General features: G+C 44.2%; 1 protein-coding gene across 11 annotated transcripts in view; it reads left to right on the forward strand.

The window, feature by feature from the left end:
• EPHA5 (EPH receptor A5) overlaps positions 1 to 24167 on the forward strand; it is a 213266-nt gene that overhangs the window by 168194 nt on the left and 20905 nt on the right. For 9 of the 11 annotated variants that reach the window (XM_072861294.1, XM_072861291.1, XM_072861292.1 and 6 more), the window contains 8 exons: positions 476 to 543; positions 1966 to 2091; positions 3132 to 3317; positions 7729 to 7790; positions 8607 to 8816; positions 10666 to 10815; positions 15502 to 15695; positions 18657 to 18812. In XM_072861294.1, the coding sequence (XP_072717395.1) occupies positions 476 to 543; positions 1966 to 2091; positions 3132 to 3317; positions 7729 to 7790; positions 8607 to 8816; positions 10666 to 10815; positions 15502 to 15695; positions 18657 to 18812 (1152 nt within the window). Of the gene's footprint in view, positions 1 to 475; positions 544 to 1965; positions 2092 to 3131; positions 3318 to 7728; positions 7791 to 8606; positions 8817 to 10665; positions 10816 to 15501; positions 15696 to 18656; positions 18813 to 22678; positions 22887 to 24167 lie in introns of those variants that run through there. The other 2 variants (XM_072861293.1, XM_072861301.1) reach the window with 1 other exon arrangement.

The following is a 24167-nucleotide window of genomic DNA, read 5'->3' on the forward strand; positions in this document are numbered from 1 at the left end:
CACAAAGCTGTTTTCTAAAGTATCAAAATTTAAAGTTCTGTGCAAGTGCCCAGTGGATGAAGGGGAGCATGCAACACATACAACATGATGCCTACAAAAGCTCTGCAGTCCAGGAGATCTTGCTTCTGCGATTCTAATGTTTCATCCCATTTCCCTTCCATTGTCCTTCCTGTTCTTGCTTTTTTTTCTTCTTAATAATAGCTAAATTACATGTATGCTAGAGTGGAGATTTTCAGAAGCATCTGTGGGATTTGGAAGCACAAGTCCAATTGAAAATCAGTGGGCCTTGGGCCCTGAATCCCGTTAGGGAAATTGCAAGTAGTTTGATGAGCTGAAACTGGGACAGCAGCAATACAGCCACTAGAGAGGTTGGATTTGTCGCTGCTCTGGGTTTTTTGTGTTTTGTGGGATTTGAAGTAAAGAGCTATTCTGCCATACCAGAGACAAAAACGTTATTCTATTTTTTTTTTTCCAGGCGATGTGGCTATAGCAAGGCTAAACAAGATCCAGAAGAAGAAAAGATGCATTTCCATAACGGCCACAGTGAGTAAAGATCGAACATGTACATATGTGTTTTCGGCTCTATGTGGTAATGAGAAATACAAGTGACAGGGTTTAAAAAAAAAAATATTCTGGTTTTGCTGGTAATTCACAGAAGAATTCAGTTTGTTCTGTTATTCAATAAGTTCCCACCTGCCCCTGCTCTAAGACCCATGCAGAACTGAACATTTGAACAGTCCTTACATGTGCCCAGCTATTCACACCTGTATGTTTGTAGCAGATCTCTCTAGCAAGCCATTTTGTTCTGTTCCTCTGTCTTTGCTCTGTGACCCAAGGTGCTATTAATTCTGCCTGGTTGGCACATAACAACTCTACACATTTTTGTGGTCTGGACACATCAGTCCAGAATACCTGTTTGAAACCCTTGCTCCGCCCCAGCCAGCAGTGAGGACCAAGCCCACAGCTACTCTTTGCCTTGGATGACTCTGCAGAGGTGTAAGGAATAACGCCTACCTTGCTCCTAGGAAGCTTTCAGAAATGCTGTGTTAATGCCCTTATATACAAAAAACCTCTGCGGTGGTGCTAGAAAGTACATCTCATAGTTACTATCAGTCCTTCCATACATCCAAAGCCAGTGTTTGAAAAGCGTGCCTTCGTCAAGTGCTGTGGGATCTGGGGATGGGTAATAGCGAGGTGCCTTTTGGGGTGGAAAGGCAAACGCATCTTGAGTGAAAGTCAAATTTCCATTAGTGCTATGTAATGAAGGCAGCAGGAAGCAAATCAGTTAAGAGCCACAGTGTAACATAGCTGTCCTATTAGACTGATGAGCAGTTCTTCATGTGAGTAGTCTTAATGATTGTCAAAACAAACTTATAATATGGATAATGAAAATACTTTTTTCCCCTCTCTTTTCCTGGAGAAAAAGCCTGCTATTGATTTTATTTATACTGGTACAACCCCCAGGCTTTGTACTGCAAATATTCCATTCATTTAAATCTCAGTAACTCCATCTGAAATAATGTGGCCGATTGATTAGCTAATATATGACTGGTAAGGCATAATTTATTGCAGCTCTCCATCAACGCTCATCCATCCAACTTGCTTTGCAAGTTGTTCCCTTGGCATTTTCCTTTTTGTACTTTTCCTCCTGGTGTACTCTTTCCAGATCCAGAAAGGGATCCTTTTGCACCAGACCTCAGACCAGCCCTTTATGCAGGAATGAGAGGGATTTTTAGCTGCACATTGTTCCAGCTGAGCACTGTTGTGTGCTTTTCTAAATACAATGAAGTTGCACATATGTCGCATGTAAATGTCATTTTCCAGGAATGCTATTCATCTTTCCCATAGAAATAGGTTTCCCTGCTGCAATGTGTTCCAGCAAAGCAGAGTGCAAGGGACAGGAGTGGGTGTTGCCCATAGTCTGTCATGCCATGTGCTGGTAACCCTCTTAATTTGTGTTTGCAGTTAAGCTGCCTGGAGTAAGGACCTACATTGACCCCCACACCTATGAGGACCCTAATCAAGCCGTTCACGAGTTTGCTAAGGAAATCGAAGCTTCGTGTATAACCATTGAAAGAGTTATCGGAGCTGGTACGGAAATGCATTTCATGACCCTTAGCAGTGTGGAGGGTTGACTTTCTTAACAGAAGAGATCTGGGAAGGGCCATGAAATATTTGTGCTGTTAGGTACGCTGCAAGTGATGGGGAGCATGTTCCAGCTGAAGTTTGGGACAAACCTGTCATTGTCTGTGGCTTTGAAATTCAGGGACTGAACTGAAAACGGCAGAAAATGATCACGCTTGGACCAAGCTGAGTTATTCTGATGGATGCTAAGGGAAATGAGTAATTTAATTTTCAGGTTCTTTTCACCATTTTAACCTTTTTCTCCTCCCCCATTAAGGTCAGTCTCAAAGCAAAAATTAAGAATAAGAAGCCATCTGGGAGACAAAAACAGCACCAACCAAAGTCCAAAGCTTTTAACTTTCTTGGTTAAAAGAAGAAACTCCCATTTTCTTTCCAGTTAAGCTGTTTGTTTGGACTTGCATCCAACCTTAGGAATATTTTCTATCCTCTGAAATTGTGTTTTTGGAGGCAATTTACTGTTCACCAGAAAAAAAAAAAAAATCCATTTGGGTTACTTTTTAAAAAAGTTGGTCATAAAATCGGAAAGGGTTTATAGTCTATAAAAATATATGTTACTGTGAAAGGCTAACAGCATTCCATCTATTTAACTTACCAAAAGAAGGTTAAGAAGCAATTGGCTTTTGTTTTACAGCTATCTACACAGGACGATGATATAGGATGTGACAGGACTCTTTCATCCAGTAGACAAAAACATGAAATGAGGAAAAAGCCCAATGGAATATAGAGTAAAGCTCTTTAAATATAGGAAAATTACATTTTTTCTTCCCGGTTTTCTTGTGCTTATGAATTACTTGGCTTGTGGTACACCGGCTATTTGAGGGGGTGATCGCTGTGATGTTCAGCTTTCCACATCCATGAATGCAGGACAGCCCTGCGTGCTTTTGGTCAGCTATCTGTAGGGGCTGGGCTGCATGCTGTAGACGGATGCACGCTGTGCGTTCCTTCAACGTGCTGTGATCCTGTTCTTTCTGATTTTTCTCTGAAAGGTGAATTTGGAGAAGTCTGCAGCGGGCGGCTGAAGCTGCAGGGAAAGCGCGAGTTTCCAGTGGCTATCAAAACCCTGAAGGTGGGCTACACAGAGAAACAGAGGCGAGATTTCTTGGGAGAAGCAAGCATTATGGGGCAGTTTGACCACCCCAACATCATCCACCTGGAAGGCGTCGTCACAAAAAGTAGGCACAAGTTGCTGTGGACTGCTGTCCTTAAACTCTGGCTGATGGGAGAGTTGGTTAGGGGAGGAAGACTTTTTGGTAACTCGTGTTTTGACTGCGCCTTTCATAATTTCTCAAAAAACAGTGAACTCCCCTTGCCTGAAATGTCACACTTTGTAGGTCCAGCCAGGAACAGGTTCCCCAACATTGTAAAGGGGGGTTGTGCCTGAAGGATTTCGTTGTTCTTCCAGCTAGAATGGATAGATAATGGCTAAAATGACAAAAAATGTTAACTCCCTCTGCAAACCTTGCCTCACCTAGACATAATATGCATGGGCTAAGAGAAAACCCCTCTTCAAAGGCCCCAAGTTAAAGGAGACAGAAATAGGAGGAGATATGCCTGGCCAGCCTCAGGCAGTGCGTGGGTGATGGAGACGGCAGTAAGTCTGGGATGTCTGAGTGCTGGTGTAGTGTGCTGCCCGACTTCTGCCTTGCAAGTAGTTCAGCAGCACCTACCGCCTGCAAAATGCAAGAGCATTTTGAACGCAGCGACGCTGAGCCACCCGCTAAGTTTTTCAAGCAGGCTTGCTTCTTATTCCTGCCTTTATTTGTTTACTTTTGAAACCACATGAGCCCCAGGGTGAGCAAAGATGTGCCAAGAAGTGGGGAAGCGATTTCCCTGGCAGGGAAACAGGGAGGATTTTGCTACCAAGAGTCTGGAAGAAAACAAAACAAAACAAAACACAACCCTTGATGATTTCCAGCCATCATATTTTGAGAAACCACTGAAGCAAAGCCCATAGGAGGGTAGTGCTGAGCCTTGTGATCACTCACACGGGATGTGAGCAAGGACAGAAGTTAGCTGAAGTTTTGCTTTCCAGAAGCAGGGAAGAAGAACAGGAGTGTAGCTGAAGATGACAGGACTGTGTAAAGCGACGATTAAGACATCTACTAGTGATGCCCATGGTTGACCCTGGTACTGGCTCTAATCTCAGAGGTTATGAGAGGGGTTGAGGGCTTGGGGAAAACATGAAATGGCTGGCAAAACATCCCAGCACGAGAGTTACTGAGGTGTGACTGCTCAGTTAGCAAAATAACCTTCCATAACTTTCCCAGCCCAGTTCTTCTCCAAATTTCTGTATGCACTAAAGATAAGGGCAGAGGAAGGGACAGCACATCCGAATGTGCCCAGCCCAAGCCTCTCTGGCTGTTGGTGCTGTGCTGAGGCTGTGGGAAAGGTGCAGAGCTGTTGTTACCCTTCCATTTTAAAGCCTTGGAGGATCTACATTATTTGTATCAAGGATTTTTTGTTGAAAACAACTACTCCTTTATTTTAAGATATATTTTAAGTGTTTCGGGAAGTTTTTGCTAGCTGAAGAAGCACCAGCCTCACAAGTGTGAATGGCTGTCTCCCCACTTGTCTTCATGATTGGTAATGTCAGAGCGTAGCTGCTACCATTCAAATGCTGGTGTCTGGGGCCATGTGGCTGCTGTTAGTACCATTTGTCATTCATCAGAGGCAGGGTCTCCAAAATTAGTTCTTTTTCAGAGCTGCAATAGAGAAGGTACAGAGATGCTAGCTGTTTGTCCTGTTCATGTCCTTATAACCTACTCAAAATCAATGCTATTTTGCAATCAACAGCCTTTTCTTGCATTTTTCCTTGAAATTGCATTTCCTAAAACTTTTAAGGAAAGAAAAAAATAACCAAGATAGGTTCCTCCTAAAAATTGAATAAGTATCAAAATCTCTCGGGGTCACCTTGTGTAGCCCTTAGTACATAAAAGCTCCCATTTCTAGCCCTGCAGGGATGTGGGATATTGGGCAGGAAGCAAGTGACGATTATACATCCATAAAAGCTGCTGCTGACATGGGCTTGAGTCTTTCTGGCTGCCGGGGCCTCAGGGGATGGGTGGGAATCCCACTTTTAGAGAGGACGTGCCTCCCTAGCAAGCTTCCTTTTATATAAAGTGGCCATCTGCTCCAAAGGCCCTGGAAACACTGGGAGCTTTGCTTCTAAATTGGACTTGGAGTGACTGGAGTTTGGATGCAGGGGGGTACGTGCACCCTGAGCTCCTCACTAGCTCAGTAAATGCTTGTTTACTGCACTCAAAATTTTTTCTGTGGGGCATCTGGAGCATCTTCCCAGCTTTTTTCTTTTCTTTTAAATGGACCAAAATAATGTTTATGAATCCCAAACTATGCTGCTATCTCAAACTATTGTTTAACTTCTTTTTCCCTTCAGTGTTTTAGTCATTGGCCTATTGTAGATTCAGATCTTTAGGGTAAAATGTCTTTGCTGCATCATGATTTACTTTGAAAGTAAATTAAGTTAAATTGAATTAGGCCATTTTTAATTCTGAATGAGAATATCCACGCAGGGCCTTAATACCATTTAACTAATCTAGTTCAAATGCACACCTTAGTTAATTTGGATTAATCGTCTTCATTGTCCCCATGCAGACAAGCCCTTAGCTATTTCTGCTTTACAAAGGTAATAACGGTCCTGTTTTCATTTGCATCCCGTTTGGTTGTGCTGATGGTGGTGCACTTTGCATTAGTACATTGGTATGAATGACATCTACACACATTTTATGGCCCTGTAATGCCAGTTGGAGGGAGCCCTGCTGACACGGAGAATCAGCCCAGTGCTTTAGAAGGGCCAATGTTTACTTTTAATTTACTTTGTTGAAAGTTACTCTATTTCTGTCTTTATTTCCATGCTCTTGGATATGGGGCTAATTTATTCCACAATTACTGTCAACCTGCAGCAGTCAGATAATGAAACATAAGTGCTAGAAATCTTATTTTCTTTTCTCTGATGGAAAACAAAGGCAGGAATCTGAAGGAGGTCCCCCCGGGTGGTGGCGTAACGAGACGACAGTCTCGCTGCAATGCTGCATTGAAGTGTCAGAGATAAGGGACCTCATGCTACAGTCAGGGGTTTAGTGTTTAAAAAAAATAAAAAAATAAAAAAAATGTAGATACACCTGGGATTTTCCTTCCCTGCATAGCCACTGATGTGTTTGCCAACCTATAGCAACGTCACCCGAGATCTCTCCTCCCTCCTGCGCACAGCCCATGTTGTGCGTAGACAGATGGCTGTCATCCTTGAAGATGGGGCCCATTATTTTGTTTGGGACTCAACAATATTTTTCATGGCCCCAAGGTGCATTTCTCATATCAAAAGTAATACTTTTGGCAAGCTTCGAGCTCAGGCAGTAGCTGTGATATTAATTTAAAATAATTGAAGCAGTGCAGGTCCCTCACGCTGCAAAGGTAGTATCTGCACAACAATGAGTGTTTTGATTGACAAGTTCACAATTACCTTTATTATGTAGATAATTAAGCAGTAAATTAGGCAAATAGATAAAGTAACAGGAAAGTGGGAAGATTAAGATCAATCTAAATGGTAGAACATGCGCCGAGTTTTAGGAGCATTTACCTTTATGCGCATGTTATGACACGCAGCAGCTCTCGTTGATCATTTCTATGAAAGACATTTATAATGCACTTTACAAATAATTGACAGCTCCTCTTTTGTCTGTGCTTCATGCTAGCTAATGGAAATTGATTTAAATAAAAAATAATTTACATGTTCTTATAAGATTTCATTGAATTTACAAGAGCTGGAGCACACCACATTAATTATTGCTATGTCATTGTGGCAAGCTAGCGAGAAATTAGATATAAAAACTGAGCAAAAACTATATATAATTACCATTAAAATGACTCGGGCATGAAAATTAATCAAATGGATTTGGAAAAACATTATTATTCCTGTCAACAATAGGAGACCAGGTCTTTTGTTAAGAACTTTTATTTTGATTTCCACTCACACTCATTCCATACTTAACTCGCTTTTGTTCTGCAGCATAAATATTCCTTTTCTTACTTCCAGATGTGTTTTCAAGGGTAGTCACATGGGATTACTTGAATTACAAGGGATGTAATCACATCCTTTCCGGGTCTTGGTTTTGGTGGCTACCAAGCTCAGATAGATACTTCAGATCATCCTGGTTGCTCCGTTGTTACTTCAGGGTGTTGAAGCTATAGGGAAGAGTCCAAAGAGGTCACTGGGTGCAATTTGGCTTCTGCAAGCTTTCAACTTGTTCGCAGAGATGAGGAGAAGGTTGTGCATAGGTTGCCTGAGTTCAGCTTGCAACCTATTCCTCAAACATCATCTAAACACTCTAGGACTTGGTACCCCACTCATAATACAGGATTACTTTTTCATCCCCTCTGCCTCGATTCCCCGATTTCTACATATATTCTGGCAAAAACTATTGTCATCCTGCTGGGACAACAGTGTCTCAGTGTAGATTTACTGTTGCATGGCTGTATATTCACATTCAAATGCATTATGAAAAGACTTTATTATTGTTTGTTTTTTTTAAATAAATTGCTAACAAACTCATGCACTTTTTTTCCCAGGCAAACCAGTAATGATAGTGACTGAATACATGGAGAACGGTTCTCTGGATACATTTTTAAAGGTAATGCTTAGATTCTTTTTCCAGGGGGACCTTGGTTAAAGTTTGGGTTCTTTGCAGATGGTTGATATCAATGAAAATGTTTGCTGGGTGCTGGTCCAGCTGTTGATGCTGTCTGGAGCCAGGAGTAGCTCAGTTGTCTGTTTGATCTATATTTATACAGCATCATGAAGGACCTGGCTCATGCATTGATACAAACAGATAAGAATAAATTGGAGGATATTATGTTTATTTTAGAAGGCAGTCTGCTGCATGGAAATTATTAACTTATCCTGCAAAATTTGATGTGTTTCAAGAGCACATCTATACCGCATCATGACAAACCCCAGACTTGTCAGAGTTTTTCCATGAAATGTAAGAGCTAGAGAAGGGAGGATAGGGGAAGTGGTTAGAAATGTGATGTGGCAACATAGGGAAGAGTCCCTACCGCCAAATATTCACACGTGCACCTCCGCAGGTTGAATTTCCATGCAGCTGGGTGCCATTCAGTTGGCTGACTCAGAGACAGCCCACCTCGGTGCCTTTATACACATAACTACATGTGTTCACTCCCAGTTGCAGTCTCTTTATCCGTCACCAGTGGAAATAGCTCACTCCTTGATCTCCAGTTAAAATAACTACATTTCCTTAGCTTTGTCTCTAGAGATCCTAATCCAAACAGTGAAACTTTGAAAAGCTTTGTGGTCAGGGCATAAGAGTAATGAATTATTAATTTCCCTGTTTTTCTTCCCTGGAGATTTGCCTTTGCATTTTTATTCATGCACACACAATGCTGAGGGTGCAGAGACTCTCAACTGATCAAATGTCTCCTTTTTGCAGAAGAATGATGGGCAGTTCACGGTCATTCAGCTGGTCGGGATGCTGCGAGGCATCGCGTCAGGAATGAAGTACCTGTCTGACATGGGTTATGTACACAGAGATCTGGCTGCCAGGAATATCCTAATCAACAGCAACTTAGTCTGCAAGGTGTCAGACTTCGGCCTCTCCAGAGTCCTAGAAGATGACCCCGAAGCAGCATACACAACCAGGGTGAGTTATGAGGATACTGAACTGATTGAGCTCACGAAGAATGTATTCCCTGCCACATTTTGGTGTTCAGGCTCTCTAGCAAAGAGGTTTCCACAAATCCAGAGCCTCTAAACTGTGCACGAGGGTTTGGCCAGGTGTTAGCAGTTAATGGTTATCAGATTAATTTTGCAAATGCCTGTAACTTTGTAGTGGAAATGGCCAAATAAGGCAGAACTTAACTAATAACATTTAAGTTCACGTTGGGCACCTGAGTCAAATAGCAAACTTTGCAAAGGTGCTGCGCTCCCAGCTCTATTCTGTCCTCTTTGCTGAATACCAAAGGGAGGAAAGAGCAAGAGCAAGTCCTTTGCTTAGGAACCCATGCAGAGATGTCAGCCATGGTATTCTGAACAATTTGACCCTTTTAAAACATTGGTAAGCGTGTAATGCCCATTGCAAATTATGTACATTGCCCTCAACATTACCCTGTTGAGGGTAATTTCCCTCAGCCTGAGAAAGAGCTGCTCCAGCCTCACTGCTCTGCCCCTTTCCATCCTTGATCCATCCTTTCCAGGGCATCAGCCCACCATCCCAGTGTGAGGCCATGTGGCCCCAGTGCTGAGGAGAGGGGGTGGACAGGACCCATCCTCAGCAGCACAGGCTTGGAGAGAGCCTCCAATATTCATGGCAGTGATTGGCATGCCTGGACGAGTCCTGTTAGCATGTTTTCCCAAGGCTATTGTTTTACGGGTGGTGGGAGCTCTCTGGGTCACGTTCCCAGTTCCTGCAGAGATCTGAGAAAGGCCTTTCAGCTCTTGGCAGGCACAGCCCCACGACAGGGCTCAGTGCACGGCTGGACCAGAGCCTCCCTGCAGGCTGGAGGGCTCTCGGCCAGCCCTGCTGCGGCTGCAGCGTGCTGCCATGTGCTGACTGGCACTGCTGAGACTCTGGCCCCTCGCTTAAGACGTGCGCTGATAAGCCTGTGAATAAATAATTATTGGAAGAGGGGACTTTTTAAAATTTGCTTTGAAAATGTGTTCCAAATTCTACCTTTTTCCAATAACAAGCACTGTTAGAGGCCATTCAGGGAGGCCTTCCAATATTTAGCTCAACACTGAAAGGAAGGGACTTCACAGTAAAATGTATTTTTATATAAATCAAGCGAGACAACTCTTTAAACCCAATGAGAAAAATATTCCTTAATCCAAACTCCCCTTTCCCTCCCCTCTTCCTTCTCAGAGCTGGTCTGAAGTTTGATTTCTGCAATGGTAGAAAGGAGAAAAGGAAACAGCAAAGCACATTTGACAGCTGTGGCATCGTTTTCAGTCCCACAGCAGAGGCCAAGCAGGCTGGTCTTTGCACACACAGATTTCTATGCACACTACGCAGATCTCTCTGTAGGATCGGGACCACATTAAAAAAAAAAAAAAGAGAAAGAAAAAAAGGGCATTACTTCTGCAGCAATTTGCATGAAGCCCTCTTTAGATCAAAGTCTTCCTCGGCTTCAGAGCTGTCTGTTCCTCCCCCACTCGCTCTCAGAAACGGAAGAACTGTATTCCCCTACCAGCCCGTGCAACATAATTGAGATGTTGATCCTATACATGTCCCAGCATTCAAACAACATTCAAACAACAAACCTTCAGGACAGCCAATTAGTAGGCAGCCTACAAATGCTTATGGGCTGAGATAATGTGGAAAGGGGCCCCATGCTGTCAAACAGATTTACTTTAAAATTCGATGTCTCTTTCCAGAGAGAAAATACCATCCCTCAGTGCTCTAAGAAGTGACGTTTCGTCCTCTTTTGCATGTTCTCTGCCCTCCTCTGCAATCTGGTTTTTGTTTTTTTTTTTTCCTTTTCTTTTCCTTCTAGGGAGGGAAGATCCCCATCCGATGGACAGCACCCGAAGCAATTGCCTTCCGCAAGTTCACATCGGCCAGCGACGTCTGGAGCTACGGCATCGTGATGTGGGAGGTGATGTCCTACGGCGAGAGGCCTTACTGGGAAATGACAAACCAAGATGTAAGCACGTGCGAGAGCTGCCGCATGATGGGACTTTGAGGGCTCAGCGTTCATTCTGCCATCAGAGAGGCAGGATGGGGACAAGAGGAGGAGAGCCACTGTAAAAATGGCTTTTCTTCCCCATGCCAGACAAAAATGATCCTCCTGTTTGATGCTCTTTTTTTGCAGCAGCAGCCCAGAACAGGCTGTGCGCAGAGGGAGATGTGTCTGCACAGAGGCAAGCCTGCTTCCCCCAGCAGACTGCTGGAGCTTCACTAATGCTGTTAGAGCTGGAGCCTGTCCCTCCTCTGTTTAATGACAAAGGTCTGCCAGGGGATAGATGCTGATAAACTGGCAGCATTTCAATTGCTTGTTGAAACCCCTGCTGCCACGTAAAGCAGAAACTCAAGAGAGTCATGGTAAGGGCTTTGTTTCCCTGCACAAAAGCTGGGTGATTTGATCTAGTGACAGCAGTCCAGAGAGCTGTCTCGGTTGCCCTTGCATTGCCGATCTTGAGAGCATAATTTTGCTGCTGTTGTGAACATCTTGTAAGTCTTGAGTTAGCGCACTCTCACGGTTTGTTTGTACAGCACCCTTCGAGTTGTGTCCCCTTGCTCCTGGTCCCCAGTGCCCCCTTGAGCCTCTGGCCTCAATGCCACCCTCTGAAGCATCTCCAAACAGGGAGATGCCTGGGAACACTGACTGCAGCTCTGATCCCAGCCTGTGTAAGCATCTCTTGATCCTACTGCAGGGCTACCTCCTACCCTGAGCTCACCATAAACATCTGTCCTTGTCTGAGGCTAAAAAAATTTAAGCCTGGGGTTGCCAGATTTTCTAGGCCCCTCCTTCCTCCTCACATCTCTGAGAACCATGACGTGTGGAGGTCTCTGAGGATGCCAGCCTAGTGCATGAGGTCGGGGTCACCATGAGGCATGTGGGGACCCCAAAGGAGCTCTGCGATGCGGGGGAAACGCACCACCCTCTGTGTGGCAAATGGAGTCATTCCTCATCCCTCCCATTGCATCTCTGCAGCCCTGCCGCCTGCGGACATGCTGCTGCCGGCTGGGCAAAGCAAGCAGGTCCTTGCTCTGCCGTGGGTTTCCTCTGGTCACAACACCTGATGTTTCATCCTTTTTTTTTTTTTCTGAGCAGTGTCCCTGTCCCCATGACTTTCTGCCATTTCTCTGGCAGCAAAGGCTCTGGCTGAGCCTTCTGTTTCTCCTGTGTTTTGTCTGCGGGCCTTTGCCATCAGGGGATGTTACTACCTGTCATGCCGAGCTGCTGTCTCATCTTGCTTCAAGTCCAGGCGTGGAAACGAGTGGTACCTTTGAGATGGTCACGCCGTGCTTCTTGCCAGGGAGACAAGTGCGTTGTTTGGCATGAATGCCCCTCTGCTTCTGCATTGCTGAGGCTGTCACGTTTGCAGGGAGTTTGGTAAAGCAGCATGTATCTACGCAGGGATTTATCTCAGTCAAATACAGAGACCTTCTTCCATAACCTGTGCAGAGTATGCAGCAATTGAGAGCCAAGCTGTTTCGCTTAGGCTGAGCACTGTAACTATCTTTAATGCTGACACACTGGCATAGCGCAGATGTTGTTCAGTAAATGCCAGGCTAGGATTCAGGCTGGTGCTGGTGAAATAACGCTCCGTGGCCAGGGGAGTCCCTTGTCTGGATCATACCACTATGAACACCCACACTTTGCAGAACAGTTCTGAAAAGCCCAGATGCCTCTGTACCCTGTGGGGCACAGGGTGAATTTCACACTTGCCTGAGAAGAAGCAGAGGGGGGACTGGTTTCTTAGCAGCAGAAAGCAGAGGACTGGTGAGATGTTTATGAGCATCAGTTCCTGCTCAGGCTTTGCTTGGGTTACCTCTCTGCCTATGCGCAGGTGGCAAGTGCCTGGATGGTGGTAACCTAAGAAACTTAATTCAGTGCTGTGACATGTTTCTCATGCAATTTATGCCTTCCTCCTTCATCTTCTGAAGGCCTTCTCTTCTTCTTTCCTCCCCTACTTGTGTTGGCAGAAGAATCAGTAGTGTTAGATACAGCATTGGCTTTCATGCAGAGGACCAGGGGGCTCTGCTCACATGAATTTCAGACTCCGTTGCACAAGAACTTCTTGTTGCATGGCTTGTAATTAAAACACGTTGTTTGGAAGCACAGTCGGTGGTGAGCAAAACAATTCTCACCATGTTACAGCTGGATTGCTTTAAAGGAGGTGCAGTGCCGTAGGGCAGGCAGCATTGTAACTGCAAAGGCTACAAACCACGTTTTAAAGTCATGCTGGTTTCTGGATGGCCTTCTAAAAATATGCTTTGACTTGACTGCAAGATAAGGCTTTGATGCAGGAATTGTTGAGAAGAATTTTCTGGTCTATGTTACACAGGTTGCTAAGCTAAATGATCACAGTGGTTGCTTTTTAGTCTCCAGACTGGTGGTTTTATGAAAACACAGAGCTAAAAGCGTTGCTTTGGTTTACTGGAATAGACTATCCCAAATCGTCCTCTCCCAAACATCCAGTTCAGTCACCCCAATCCATAAGTGAGTAGTGCTTGTCCAGAAGACGAACAGGGACAAAAATGCCTCCTTATAGGTGCAAATTTTAGCTCTTCAAGTCTTACAAAGCAGTACACACCAATGAATGGAACAGCCAATGTGCCATTTTCTTATTTTCTAAGTATTGTGGTGGCTACAACTGACTCGGTCTTTGTTGTTTCATTTTTTGCTCCTCTTTATTGCCAGACCCCCAAGGCACCTTCAGAAGCAAGAGTGTATTTCAGCATCCTAGCTCCTTGCAGTATTTTGATACCATTTACGTTGTATCGCCAGAATGAACGACATCCTGTAAATTGAGTTAACGCTATTGATTGTGATGTTACTGCCAGGAATATCAAACATGCATAACCCCTTTGCAGATGTAGTTCAGATATTCTGAGCTGGTGCCAGATGGTCTGCTCCCTGTCTTGCTACTATATTCTTTCTGCTGCAGCTGGAGGATGATCCGTTACTGTTATAAATACAGACATGGACACAGCAAATAATGTTCTCGTGGCTGCGCCACACTGAGGCGCTTTTTTATAGGGCAGCTCCAAATTTGGTATTGGGAACCAGCTGAAAAGCATGATGTGAAGAACAGACAGTGCAGATAGCATAGTATGGTGGGGCTGGTTTTTGATGCTGTGAGCAAAAGCCAGGCCATAGAAGAGATTGCTTTGCAAGTGCAGGTTGGGTGGAGAGCGGTGCAACTGGTCCACCGACAGCTGAAATCTTAGATGAGCACAAAAGGTCTGCAGGTCTTGTGGGCCAGATCTTCAGACATGCTCGCTAACCTTGGAGAAGATTACAAAGCCTCACCTAACTTCTTCTCTGTTACATACGTCCTTAGGGAGTTTGAGGTTCCTGCTACTGCTGCTTAGCCAGCCCAGCTCATTCCTGGGATTCTTCCATTTGGCAAAAAGCCCTGTGGTGGAGGACGATTTGAAAGCAATCCATGTGGTCCTGAATTTCAGAGCCTTCTGAAATGCAGTGCCAGCCTGACGTGGCTCTTCCTGTACTGCTCGTATAAGAACTAAAGATCAAGAGAACTTCCATGCTAACCACAGAGCCTTCTTTTTAAACACAGGATGTTTTCAAATTGTGACAGGGTGCCTAGAATGAATGGCATCTGAGGCAGTCCTTGGAGTCCAACAGTGAAGCACTGTGGTTTTCCACATAGCAAATAGCTGCCTACAGTTCCTTTTGGTCAAGGAGTCTTGGGAGTAGAGGGTGTGAAGATGGGCCACTGGGACTCTCTTGGCACAGTCACAGACCCTTGTGGCTTGAAACGCTAGCTGCGTTCTGAAAATTGTAATGGTTCAAAATGGAAACTTATGGGCTTGGAGCCCTGCCGTAAATCTGCCCCAAACTGGGGAAAACAAGTTGCTTTCTTCAATTCTGCCCTCATTTATTCATTTGTGCCTTTCAAGAGCACAGGCGGCACATGTGCATACCACTTGTTTTAGATACAGAACCATAGATGGTTTGTACTTGAAATCAGTGCAACAACCCTCCCCTGGTTTTAATTTACATACTCTTGGGCTGACATTTTAGATTCCTGGCAGAAATGTGGCCACACTAAGAAACGACTAGATGCAGACAGTATTGAATGATATATGAGATGGTTGTTCTGCCTCTGCCTTGAATCCATCCATCAATTAGCATTCAAAGTCTCTTTTGAAATACAGTCAGACTGTTATTACTGTAATACAAATTTGTGGTCTAGCGCATGCCTTTTCATTTCAAAAGAAGCCAACATCTGAATAAACAAAATCACTGCGCTCCAAGAAGATGCCAGAAAGCCCTGTAGGCTGCTTTTCATGGACTTAGGGTAGGCTCTGGGAGTTTCCTGGTATATAACCTGCAGACCTTAGCTGAGCTTTGAACAAGTGCAACCTGGCAATCTGGCCCCCTGGTCGCAGCAGTGCCTTGGCTTTCTAGATTCATTTTGCAGTGACCAAAAATTAAGTTATTCATCCCATCCCATAGAAAATATGAAAGATAGTGGGGTTTACTGGGTTTGCCTCTTGCGTGCAGAGTTTGGGGGCAGTGGGATTTTACATGAGCGTATTGCTGGTCCCAAAGTTCTCTGTTTAAGTCAGTTTGCATTTGGGAAAAAGGCAAGAGGAAGAAAAGCAACCCATCAGCTTCGTGTTTTGTCTCCTGTAGGTGATTAAAGCCGTGGAGGAAGGCTATCGCCTGCCAAGTCCCATGGACTGCCCTGCTGCTCTCTACCAGCTAATGCTCGACTGCTGGCAGAAAGACCGCAACAGCAGGCCCAAGTTCGACGAAATTGTCAGCATGTTGGACAAGCTCATCCGTAACCCAAGCAGCTTGAAGACGTTGGTTAATGCATCGAGCAGGTACAAACTCGGGCCACAGCCATTTCTCAGAGCGAGATCCTTGTCTGAATACCTGCCCCTGGGGTTGAATTACCACTTATTATTTAACCTGCACGCATCTGCGGGTGGATGTTCCTCCAGCTTCATTATGTCCAGGGGAGTTTTCTCAAATCAACTTTTTCTGTTGAAATTGGCAGGCAGGTGAGCAATTCAGTTATTCTATAAATGCAGTGCTGCTGCCACAAAGAAAATTACTGTGGCCTGTCTTTCAGAAATGGGAGCTTCAGCAGTATTTATAGGTCTATGATAAAGCTACCTGTGCTCTACCCCAAGGTTAGAGAGGGCAAGACTTTGAGTGCATGAAGTACATAGTAAATGCTGCTCAAATTATCTGCCTGTTGACTTGATCTTGGTAATACAAATGAAGAGCATCTCTTGGGGAAACTGTTAGGATGTGCAAAGCTCATGGATGTCCAAGTGCGTCCTCCCGCAACTGTTCCCAGGTGTGCTAGCCGCCACCGCCAATTCTGACAGTCTTGGTAATCACGAGAGGATCTCTGTGGTTCCCAAAGAGCTGTACGTAAACCATTTGCTAAAACCACATCAAGTTAATAGAGCAGCCAGCGTGCAATTAAACATGAATCTGAATAGCTGCATGGCTACAACAAGTAGGGTAAATACAGTCAAGTAAAGTTGCACTTGGGGAAAAAGAGATTAATATTTTTTAGTGAGTTTTAGTATTGGGGTTTCCACCATACTGGAGTCTTGGAGAGGCTTTTTCTTTTTTCACCGTAAGCACAGAAGTATTACTTCTGAGCCATCTGTGTTGCTAGTCACTTGGTCCCTTGCAAGGTCATGAAGGAGTGGGGAATATAAATCATCGCTGCTTCACTGGTGGCAGTGGAGTTCCCCTGATTAACACTTGGAAGAGGCCCTTCAGAAAAGCTTATTCTCAGAGAAGGAAAAAAAAGACACATCGTTTTCCTTGGACAGGAATGAGAGGGATGTAAGATGAGGTTAGACTGGTGGTGTGGACCAAACCAGATGTACTGTTGTGAGCTAAGACCCATCCGTCTCCACGCATTCCGAGTGAGTCTTGCACAGCTGCATGTGGCCCATCTCACCTGTTGCAGCTGGACCTCACATCCCTGTGCTGGCATGTCCATGCACGTTGCATCTCATGCACTGGAAGAGAAGAAACATGGAATCTCTGTTAATTTTTAAATACAGGATAGATCTGATTCCTCGGGCTATTTTACATGCATCATTTACCATTTGAAGAAGAAATTACTCTTATTAGCAATTAGATGTAATATCAGTCCCAGCAAACCTGCAGGAAAAGGTTTATGATAGCATAAAATATGTTATGTTTCTCTTTTATTTTCACTTCAGAACAGTCATTTTCCAGGCCTGTTATGCGGTGGTTCATGCACTCTTTTATACCAAACTGTTATGGCAGAAAAGAGGAAAATAGGCAGCAAACCATTTCCTTGAGCTGCTAAGCACTTTGCTGATGTTTTATTCCATGAACAGGTCCATGCAATTCCAAATCTCTCCTTTTCAGAGCTGCTGTGGGTATTTTCGATGTGGATGGAGCACCTGAACAGCCAGGCTTTGGGACTGTGTTTCTATAATCATAGATTGCCATGCCCAGACCATAGTAATTCCAAATGAATCATAATTTCAACATACAGCAGCTGTAAAGGATTTTTTTATATATGTAATGTATTCTTTATGGAAATTCTCATTAATGCAAATAAGGGAGGAAGGCACTCTCTACATTACGGCGTGTGCATATTAGTAGGTACCTCCTGACATTAGTGATGAAAATCCACTTCTCGTTGTGATTACTTAGGAGTTTTGAATTCCTCATGTGTATAAAATGTTATGGGAAGCCATTATGTTCTTGGTACTGCAAGTATTCACGTTTTATTGGACCCTTCAGCATTGCTATTAAATAAACAAATAATACTAATGTGCTCATAAAATATATGAAGATTCCTGAAGTGCTATAATAATATAATATCCCAGCTCTCCTTCCAGTTGAAAGTCTTTTAAGTGTAATTCTCACCATCAGAGGCTGACCCAGAAAACGTTTTTTTACCTGTGGGTAATAATCTTTATGCAAGGCTTATGTTAGCTGTATGTCCTGGTTTACAAAGCAGGGGACAAATCTAGTTTCTTTCCTGGCTGACCTTGGACAAGCCCCCTTTGCTCTCTGCACATCATTAGTAGGTTGGTGGACCTGTATGCGGCACGGGTCACTTGTGCCAGGTACTGTATTGGTGTTTCTGCCGTGATGAAGGGTTATTATTTGCCTGAATTGCTTCTTCCGTGCATGGCATAACCAAGCAGGTAGCAATTGCCACGACAAGGTCTTGAGCAAGGGTGCGGGAGCAGGAGTCTACCTCTGGTTTCAGGGCTGGAGCATGGTTGGAGCATTGCTGCTCTCTGCAGGGCTTGCCAGATGCTGCCCGCATCCAAAATCCCCACCCAACGCTGTGGGAGCAGCCCCTGAAGTGTTAACAGCAGCCTGCCATCGATGGCCGCTGCTGGGAAACGTAATTTGGGTTTCGGCTTTCAGGCTCTGGGCTGTCTTAAGTTAATTATGAGCTTTAAAGGAAGAGGAGGAAAACAGACCGGGAGGAGTGAAACCGAAGACTTTGAAGTAAGAGTGACTGGGGGAGCCTGATAGAATAGGAACCTGCTTGTGGGCGAGAGGTAACGGGGATGGACGCTAGTCCTCTCCTCCTCTTTCTGCTTGCAGTGAGGACCAGAAATGGCAGGAACTAACTCAAAAGTGGGTGAAGTTACAGGTGAAGTGGTATGTTTGATACATTGCTGGGAGGATTTAGGCTGCAGCAATCACTGAAAATGCAACAAAAGAATCATCTTTACCATATAAAAATTTGAGCAACTGAGTCACGTTGGATACATCTTGATACCAATTCTGTTTGCTTCTCTGTTTTTGCTTGTCTTTAGAGTATCAAATCTGTTGGTAGAGCACAGTCCGCTCGGGAGCAGTGCCTACAGGTCGGTGGGTGAGTGGCTGGAAGCCATCAAAATGGGCCGATACACGGAGATCTTCATGGAGAACGGATACAGTTCGATGGATGCTGTGGCTCAGGTGACCCTAGAGTGAGTAGTGCCCAGATCATTTTCACCTCATTTGTTGGAATTGCAGAGGGGGGGAAGACAAACCATTCAAAAATATGTAGGGATGAGGCTGCAGAAAGGGAAACCATTACCCTTTGTTTGCAGTAAGCAGTTTCTCTTTCAGCATCTGTATTGATGATAACAAGTGCAGGCAAGACTAAAACTTACAGTCACTACATTGGCAGCCGGTACTTTGGCTCCTTTACTCACAGAAATTAATGCTTCAGTTTGAATAATTGCCAGGGCGTCCTCTCGACATAATAGCAGGTGATTATTTGGGGTTACTGACAAATAACAAAACCCACCCTACTAGTAAATGTATAGGAGCTAGAGTCCCTGCTGAAGTATTGCTTCTGATTCTCTCCCCCATCCCACCAGGGGGGAGTGAGCAAGTGGCTGTCTGGTGCTTAGTTGCTGGCTGGGGTTAAACCATGACAGGTATACTGGCTTTACACTGGATTAGCTGGTTTCACTGTTGATCTGGACATAACCCAGTGGACAGTCAAGCCCACTAAGGCGTGGAAATAGTATTCAACATTAACAGAAATAAGCATAGATACAGCTGATGCCAAGAGAAGAGCATCAGCAAACCCACAGCTCTAGGGGACAGGCTTCCTGGCCGAGACTCTTCCTTCTGAATGTGCCCTTGGTGTTTGCATGTAGGTATGACTGCAGCTGGGGTGACAGCACTCAAATGGCTTGGTAAATACCTCGGGGCTGCTGATTGTTACGCTCCACCTTTAATTGCCTGCCTTACTTGTGTAATTATGTCTGTGCTTTCCTCCTGCCGCCTACTCAGACTCACCCCAAAGCCTGCCTTTCTAGCTGGGTTAATTTAAGCTTAGTTTACTGCAGGCGTTAAGGCAGAATGGGAAGGATTATGCTCTGTGCTGCTTTGGAGAAGGTCGTGGCTCTTCCAACCGCATGCAGATTACCAGTGCACATACAGAATTGGTGCTGAGGATTAGGAGTAAAACAAGAAAAATCCCCACACCCCACAGAACCGCAGCATTTCTCCTGTCTGCCACAGGGCTTGCTGTGGAGCTCACCGTACAGGGTAGGAGGTCCTTTGCATGTGATGCAGGTCGTGGTGCAGGTCGGTAACATCTCCATGGAGTTCAGTTTTGCATTACATGCACGGAGGGAGCGCAGGAGCGTATCTGCTCTCACTCAGATTTTATTTGCTCCACTTACATCACCAATATTTGTCCCTTACACCTGGACTCATCCAGTCTATCTTCAGACATTCACGTGAAAACCCTGAGCTAGGGATTAAGTCCTCTCTAGAGACTGTCTAGGGAGTCAGGGTGCATGGATTTCTACCTAGATCCTTTTTTGGGTGCCTGAGACTTATATGCAATTTCCCAGCCTAGTCCTGCAATTACGTGCCATGTTACTTTGGCTTTTGAGGACTCCATGGTTCCTTACCTACTCATCTGATAGGGCAGTGCCCAGAAACACCAGGCTTCAGGGCTCCATTCAGGTTGGTGATCTACAAATGTTGACCAAGGAAGAGGTCCATCCTCAGGGTGGTCAGAGTCCACATGGCAGAAAGATATAGCCAGAGGGCAAGTGGGAATAGAAGGGACAGGATGAGGCAGTAATTTAAGAGAAAAGGAAAACATTGGAGCATTTCCCTCTACTGTGCCACCTCAATCTTATAACCAGAGCAAGTTCTGCTAGAAAATGCAGATTGTTTAAAATATATCACAGACTTGTTGCTGTTTGGCTGAATTAGTCATATCAAAGAAGAAAATTAAGTTTCATAAAAGCTTCCAGTTTGTTCCTCTTTAGAATTTTATGCAATTTCAAGAGCTCCAGAAGAAATGCTCAGAAGTGAAATGCTTTGTTTTGGGTCAGAGAAAGTGTTGAGTTTGAGCCCAAATTAATGGTCATTTTTGACAGTAAATTAGAGGTTCACTTACTCATGTAGCTTCAAACATTCTTAGCATCCCTCTGCGCTGACACAGTCTTAGCATCCCATCCCGCTGACAAAATTATTCCTAACCTCCCATTTTCTTGAGTGCAACATTTCAGATTGTGAAACTATCTCCTTAATTTGACTTAAAAATTTAAATACTTCTCTATATTTACTCTTTGGTATTCCAGAAATTTCAAAAGTATCCCCCAAAATCTTTTCAGGCTACCCAAAAAGTACTTCAAAATGTTTTTCTGATTGGCAGTGAACCAAGAAATCCATTTTCAGTTCTAGCCAAAAAGGCAAGTTCATTTAAAAGCCTTTAAATAAGATTATAGCTGCCAGAGATGCTCTGACCCTCATCAGCTGCAAACTGCCTCTAAGGCCCCCTCCACCACGTCCTAGTATGTTCTCTATAGCACAAATGTCGTCTGACTCTGATCCTTTACTGGCCCCAGTGGAGACAACATGTCTGAGCTGCTCAGCTTCACGTTTCTTCTGGGCTTTTACAGCAGCAGAGCAGTGCAGAGGAGCTGATGCCTGGGAGCCTGGGGAGCTTCTGGGTTTTGGGGGTTTTTTTAAGCTGAAAGGAGACATTTCATGAATCCATCTTTCATTTCAGTTGAAACTGAAAAAAGGTTGAAACTAACTACAACTAATTGTCCATACCAGCAAATAAATTCCACCCCCAGCTGCCTTGGACAGAGATGCTTGCATGAGTCAGGCTTGGTTCTTGAACAGCTCAGCCTGCACCTTTGCATTGCAGTGGTGGCTTAGCAAGAAGGCTTGAACCCACTCGGGTCTATTTTTGGGAAAACTGTGTAAGGTTCATTAAAAAGCCAACCAGCCATCCAAATCAAGACTTCTCTCATCCCTCTCAGATATAGTAAAAAAGAGAAAAGACCAGATTCTCATCTGTTAAAAAAGGAGAAACCATCATAGTGGCTTAAGAGGAGGGGTGTCCCATGTTGAAGACCTGAACCACGTGCTCAGGCTGATGTAAACTGGCAGATTTCCCTTAAAATCAACAAAGTAAGGGAGAGAAATGGCTCCTGGGTGGGCTCAGCTGAGACTGTCATGGGTTCTCCAGAAAATAAACACCGGAACAAGCAAAGTTCTTTAAAGGTTAATATACTGGGGGGGGGATGGTTTTCTGGAGGCTTTCGGGTTTTTTTTTTCCCCGTAAAAGGGAACAACAAAACATTTTGTATTCTGCACAGGAGAATTCAGGTTAAATGTTCCTTGTCATTTTTAATAGAGGCAACTGTTCAGTATATTCCAGAGCTGGGACTTGGGGGGATCGGGTGAAAAGATGATCTGAACATCTGAAAGTAGCTTGCTTTCCCCATATGACATCAGTAAAACATTCTTTACAATTTAAAGAGGTTGCCTTCAAATACCATCCAAAATTATCTTCCCCAAATTCAAACTGCATAGGAGACAGATGTGGAAATTAGATGGAGAAAGGAGAACTGGATAATCGCTGCCAGAAAAGGCAGGAAAAAAAATATGATTAATGTAAAGAATTCCTAAAATCTACTGAAAAAAAATTACTAGCACTGTAGGAGGGGTTGGCCATAACGCTGACAGTACTGGCAACTGTGGGCGACCAGCTTGTGGCCTCTTTACAGGACCTGGTTGAGATGGTATGTGTTCAGAATTTTTTTTAAATCCCCTCCCCCCCCCCCCCCGCCCCGGCATGCAAAGCAAAATCCTGATTACAACCCTGCTTCTTCCAAACTGATGGCTTGATGCATTTATTCCAGAAAAGAGTAGTATTAGTGACAAATTTCTGAAAGCAAAAGATTAAAAAGCTAAAACCAGTGAATATCACCCCAAGTCCTGAGCTCTGCCTGCTTAAGCAAAGACCTGAAAATGTATGTGTTCAAACAAAGAGTGATTTCTACATTTAGCTCTAATTCTTGCAAAGGGATGAATCACCTTGTGAAAAGTGGAGCCTCACCCTCCACCCCCTCTTTCCAACTGGATATCAGACTTGAAGGCAACCTTTCCAGTGGACCAGACCTGCTCTTTAAACTTCTGGACCACCTAGTGACTTTGAGTGTGTCTGGAGCTCTTTCAATCCACTGCAAGAATAACTTTACCAGGACAATACTCAAGAATAGATAGATCCATGACATGAGTTTCAGTCTGACCCTTGACTGGACCAATTACTAACCATGTGGACTACCTACTTCCACCTTTTGAAAGATCTGTACTCTCTGAATCTCAGGACACCCTGTTGTTTGTTATTAGATGAAGAGCTCTGAATATTTGTAATAATAATATGTGCTGTGTTGCTTTGCATTGTATATTTTTTTTTCTTCTAAAATAAAATAAATTATTTATTAAAAGTTATACTAGATGAAGAGCATTTAAGAGTTCACCTGCTCTAGATGCTTATTCTTCACCTGAAATCTCAGTCCTGAGATTGTGATACTGTGTCTGCTTCTGAACAAACCAATTCTCATCTTGTAATCAAGTAGGATGGAAATAATGAATAAGAGCAGATGAACTCTTAAAAAAATTTTTTTTAAGTCCTCATTTCATGCAAAGGTCCATAGCAAGTGGATTCCTTTCTCTTTAGCATCTTCTGAAGGTCTTTGAGGTGGTTCTTCTTTTCCCTCATTCAAACTGACAACTAACTAACTCCATGAATAGTCCCAGTCTGCATGGGCAATTGTAGAGTTACACCACGTGAAGAAGAGTGGTGAAATCTGGCCTGGATGGGAGATGAAATACAAAATATTTGTGGTAGGCTGACGGCTGCCAGCCATGGAGATCTTTCAGGAACCTGGCCCTTTTGCTTGCATGACTAACCGGCTGGTGAAGGGGGTTGTATTTCATGTGGCAATCCAGTCCTAGTCTACACTGTGTTTGACAAACTGGTCCATGGTGTATAAGTAGTTCTGTTTGTAAATAAAATGTTTTAAATATATTTCTTACAACGTGGAGACGATGAATTCAACCCTTGCAAATGGAGGATATTGCAGGGAAAGGGATACCGTGTTGTCCCTGGCACGTTGCAGCTGGGCTTTTGTACAAGGCGGTGGTTAGAGAGCAGCATGCGTGCAGCTGTATACAGGCTGTTTGGGATGAGCCGACACCAATTTTCACCTTTATTTCCTTGGCTTTTTGGTCAGCTTAGGTCAGCCTCTTAGTACTGTGTTGGCAAGTGATTCGAATTCCTGCCTGTTTTCATTTTCAGCCCTATGTGAATGAAAGAGAAGTGAAAAGGGGAGACTTCTCCCTGAAACAAGAATAAAAGTTGTCTCATTGCTGGGGGGGTCAAGTATTTTGAAGCAGGGGGACCCCACAGCCCACGGGTGCGTGTATCTCCATGGCCTCGGGGAGCGCCTGTGCCGCTGCCGCAGAGGCACACACCAAACCCAGCACCGGGGGCCAGGTCACTTGCACAG

Source organism: Ciconia boyciana, chromosome 5 (assembly GCF_034638445.1).
Source record: "Ciconia boyciana chromosome 5, ASM3463844v1, whole genome shotgun sequence".
Taxonomy (NCBI): domain Eukaryota; kingdom Metazoa; phylum Chordata; class Aves; order Ciconiiformes; family Ciconiidae; genus Ciconia; species Ciconia boyciana.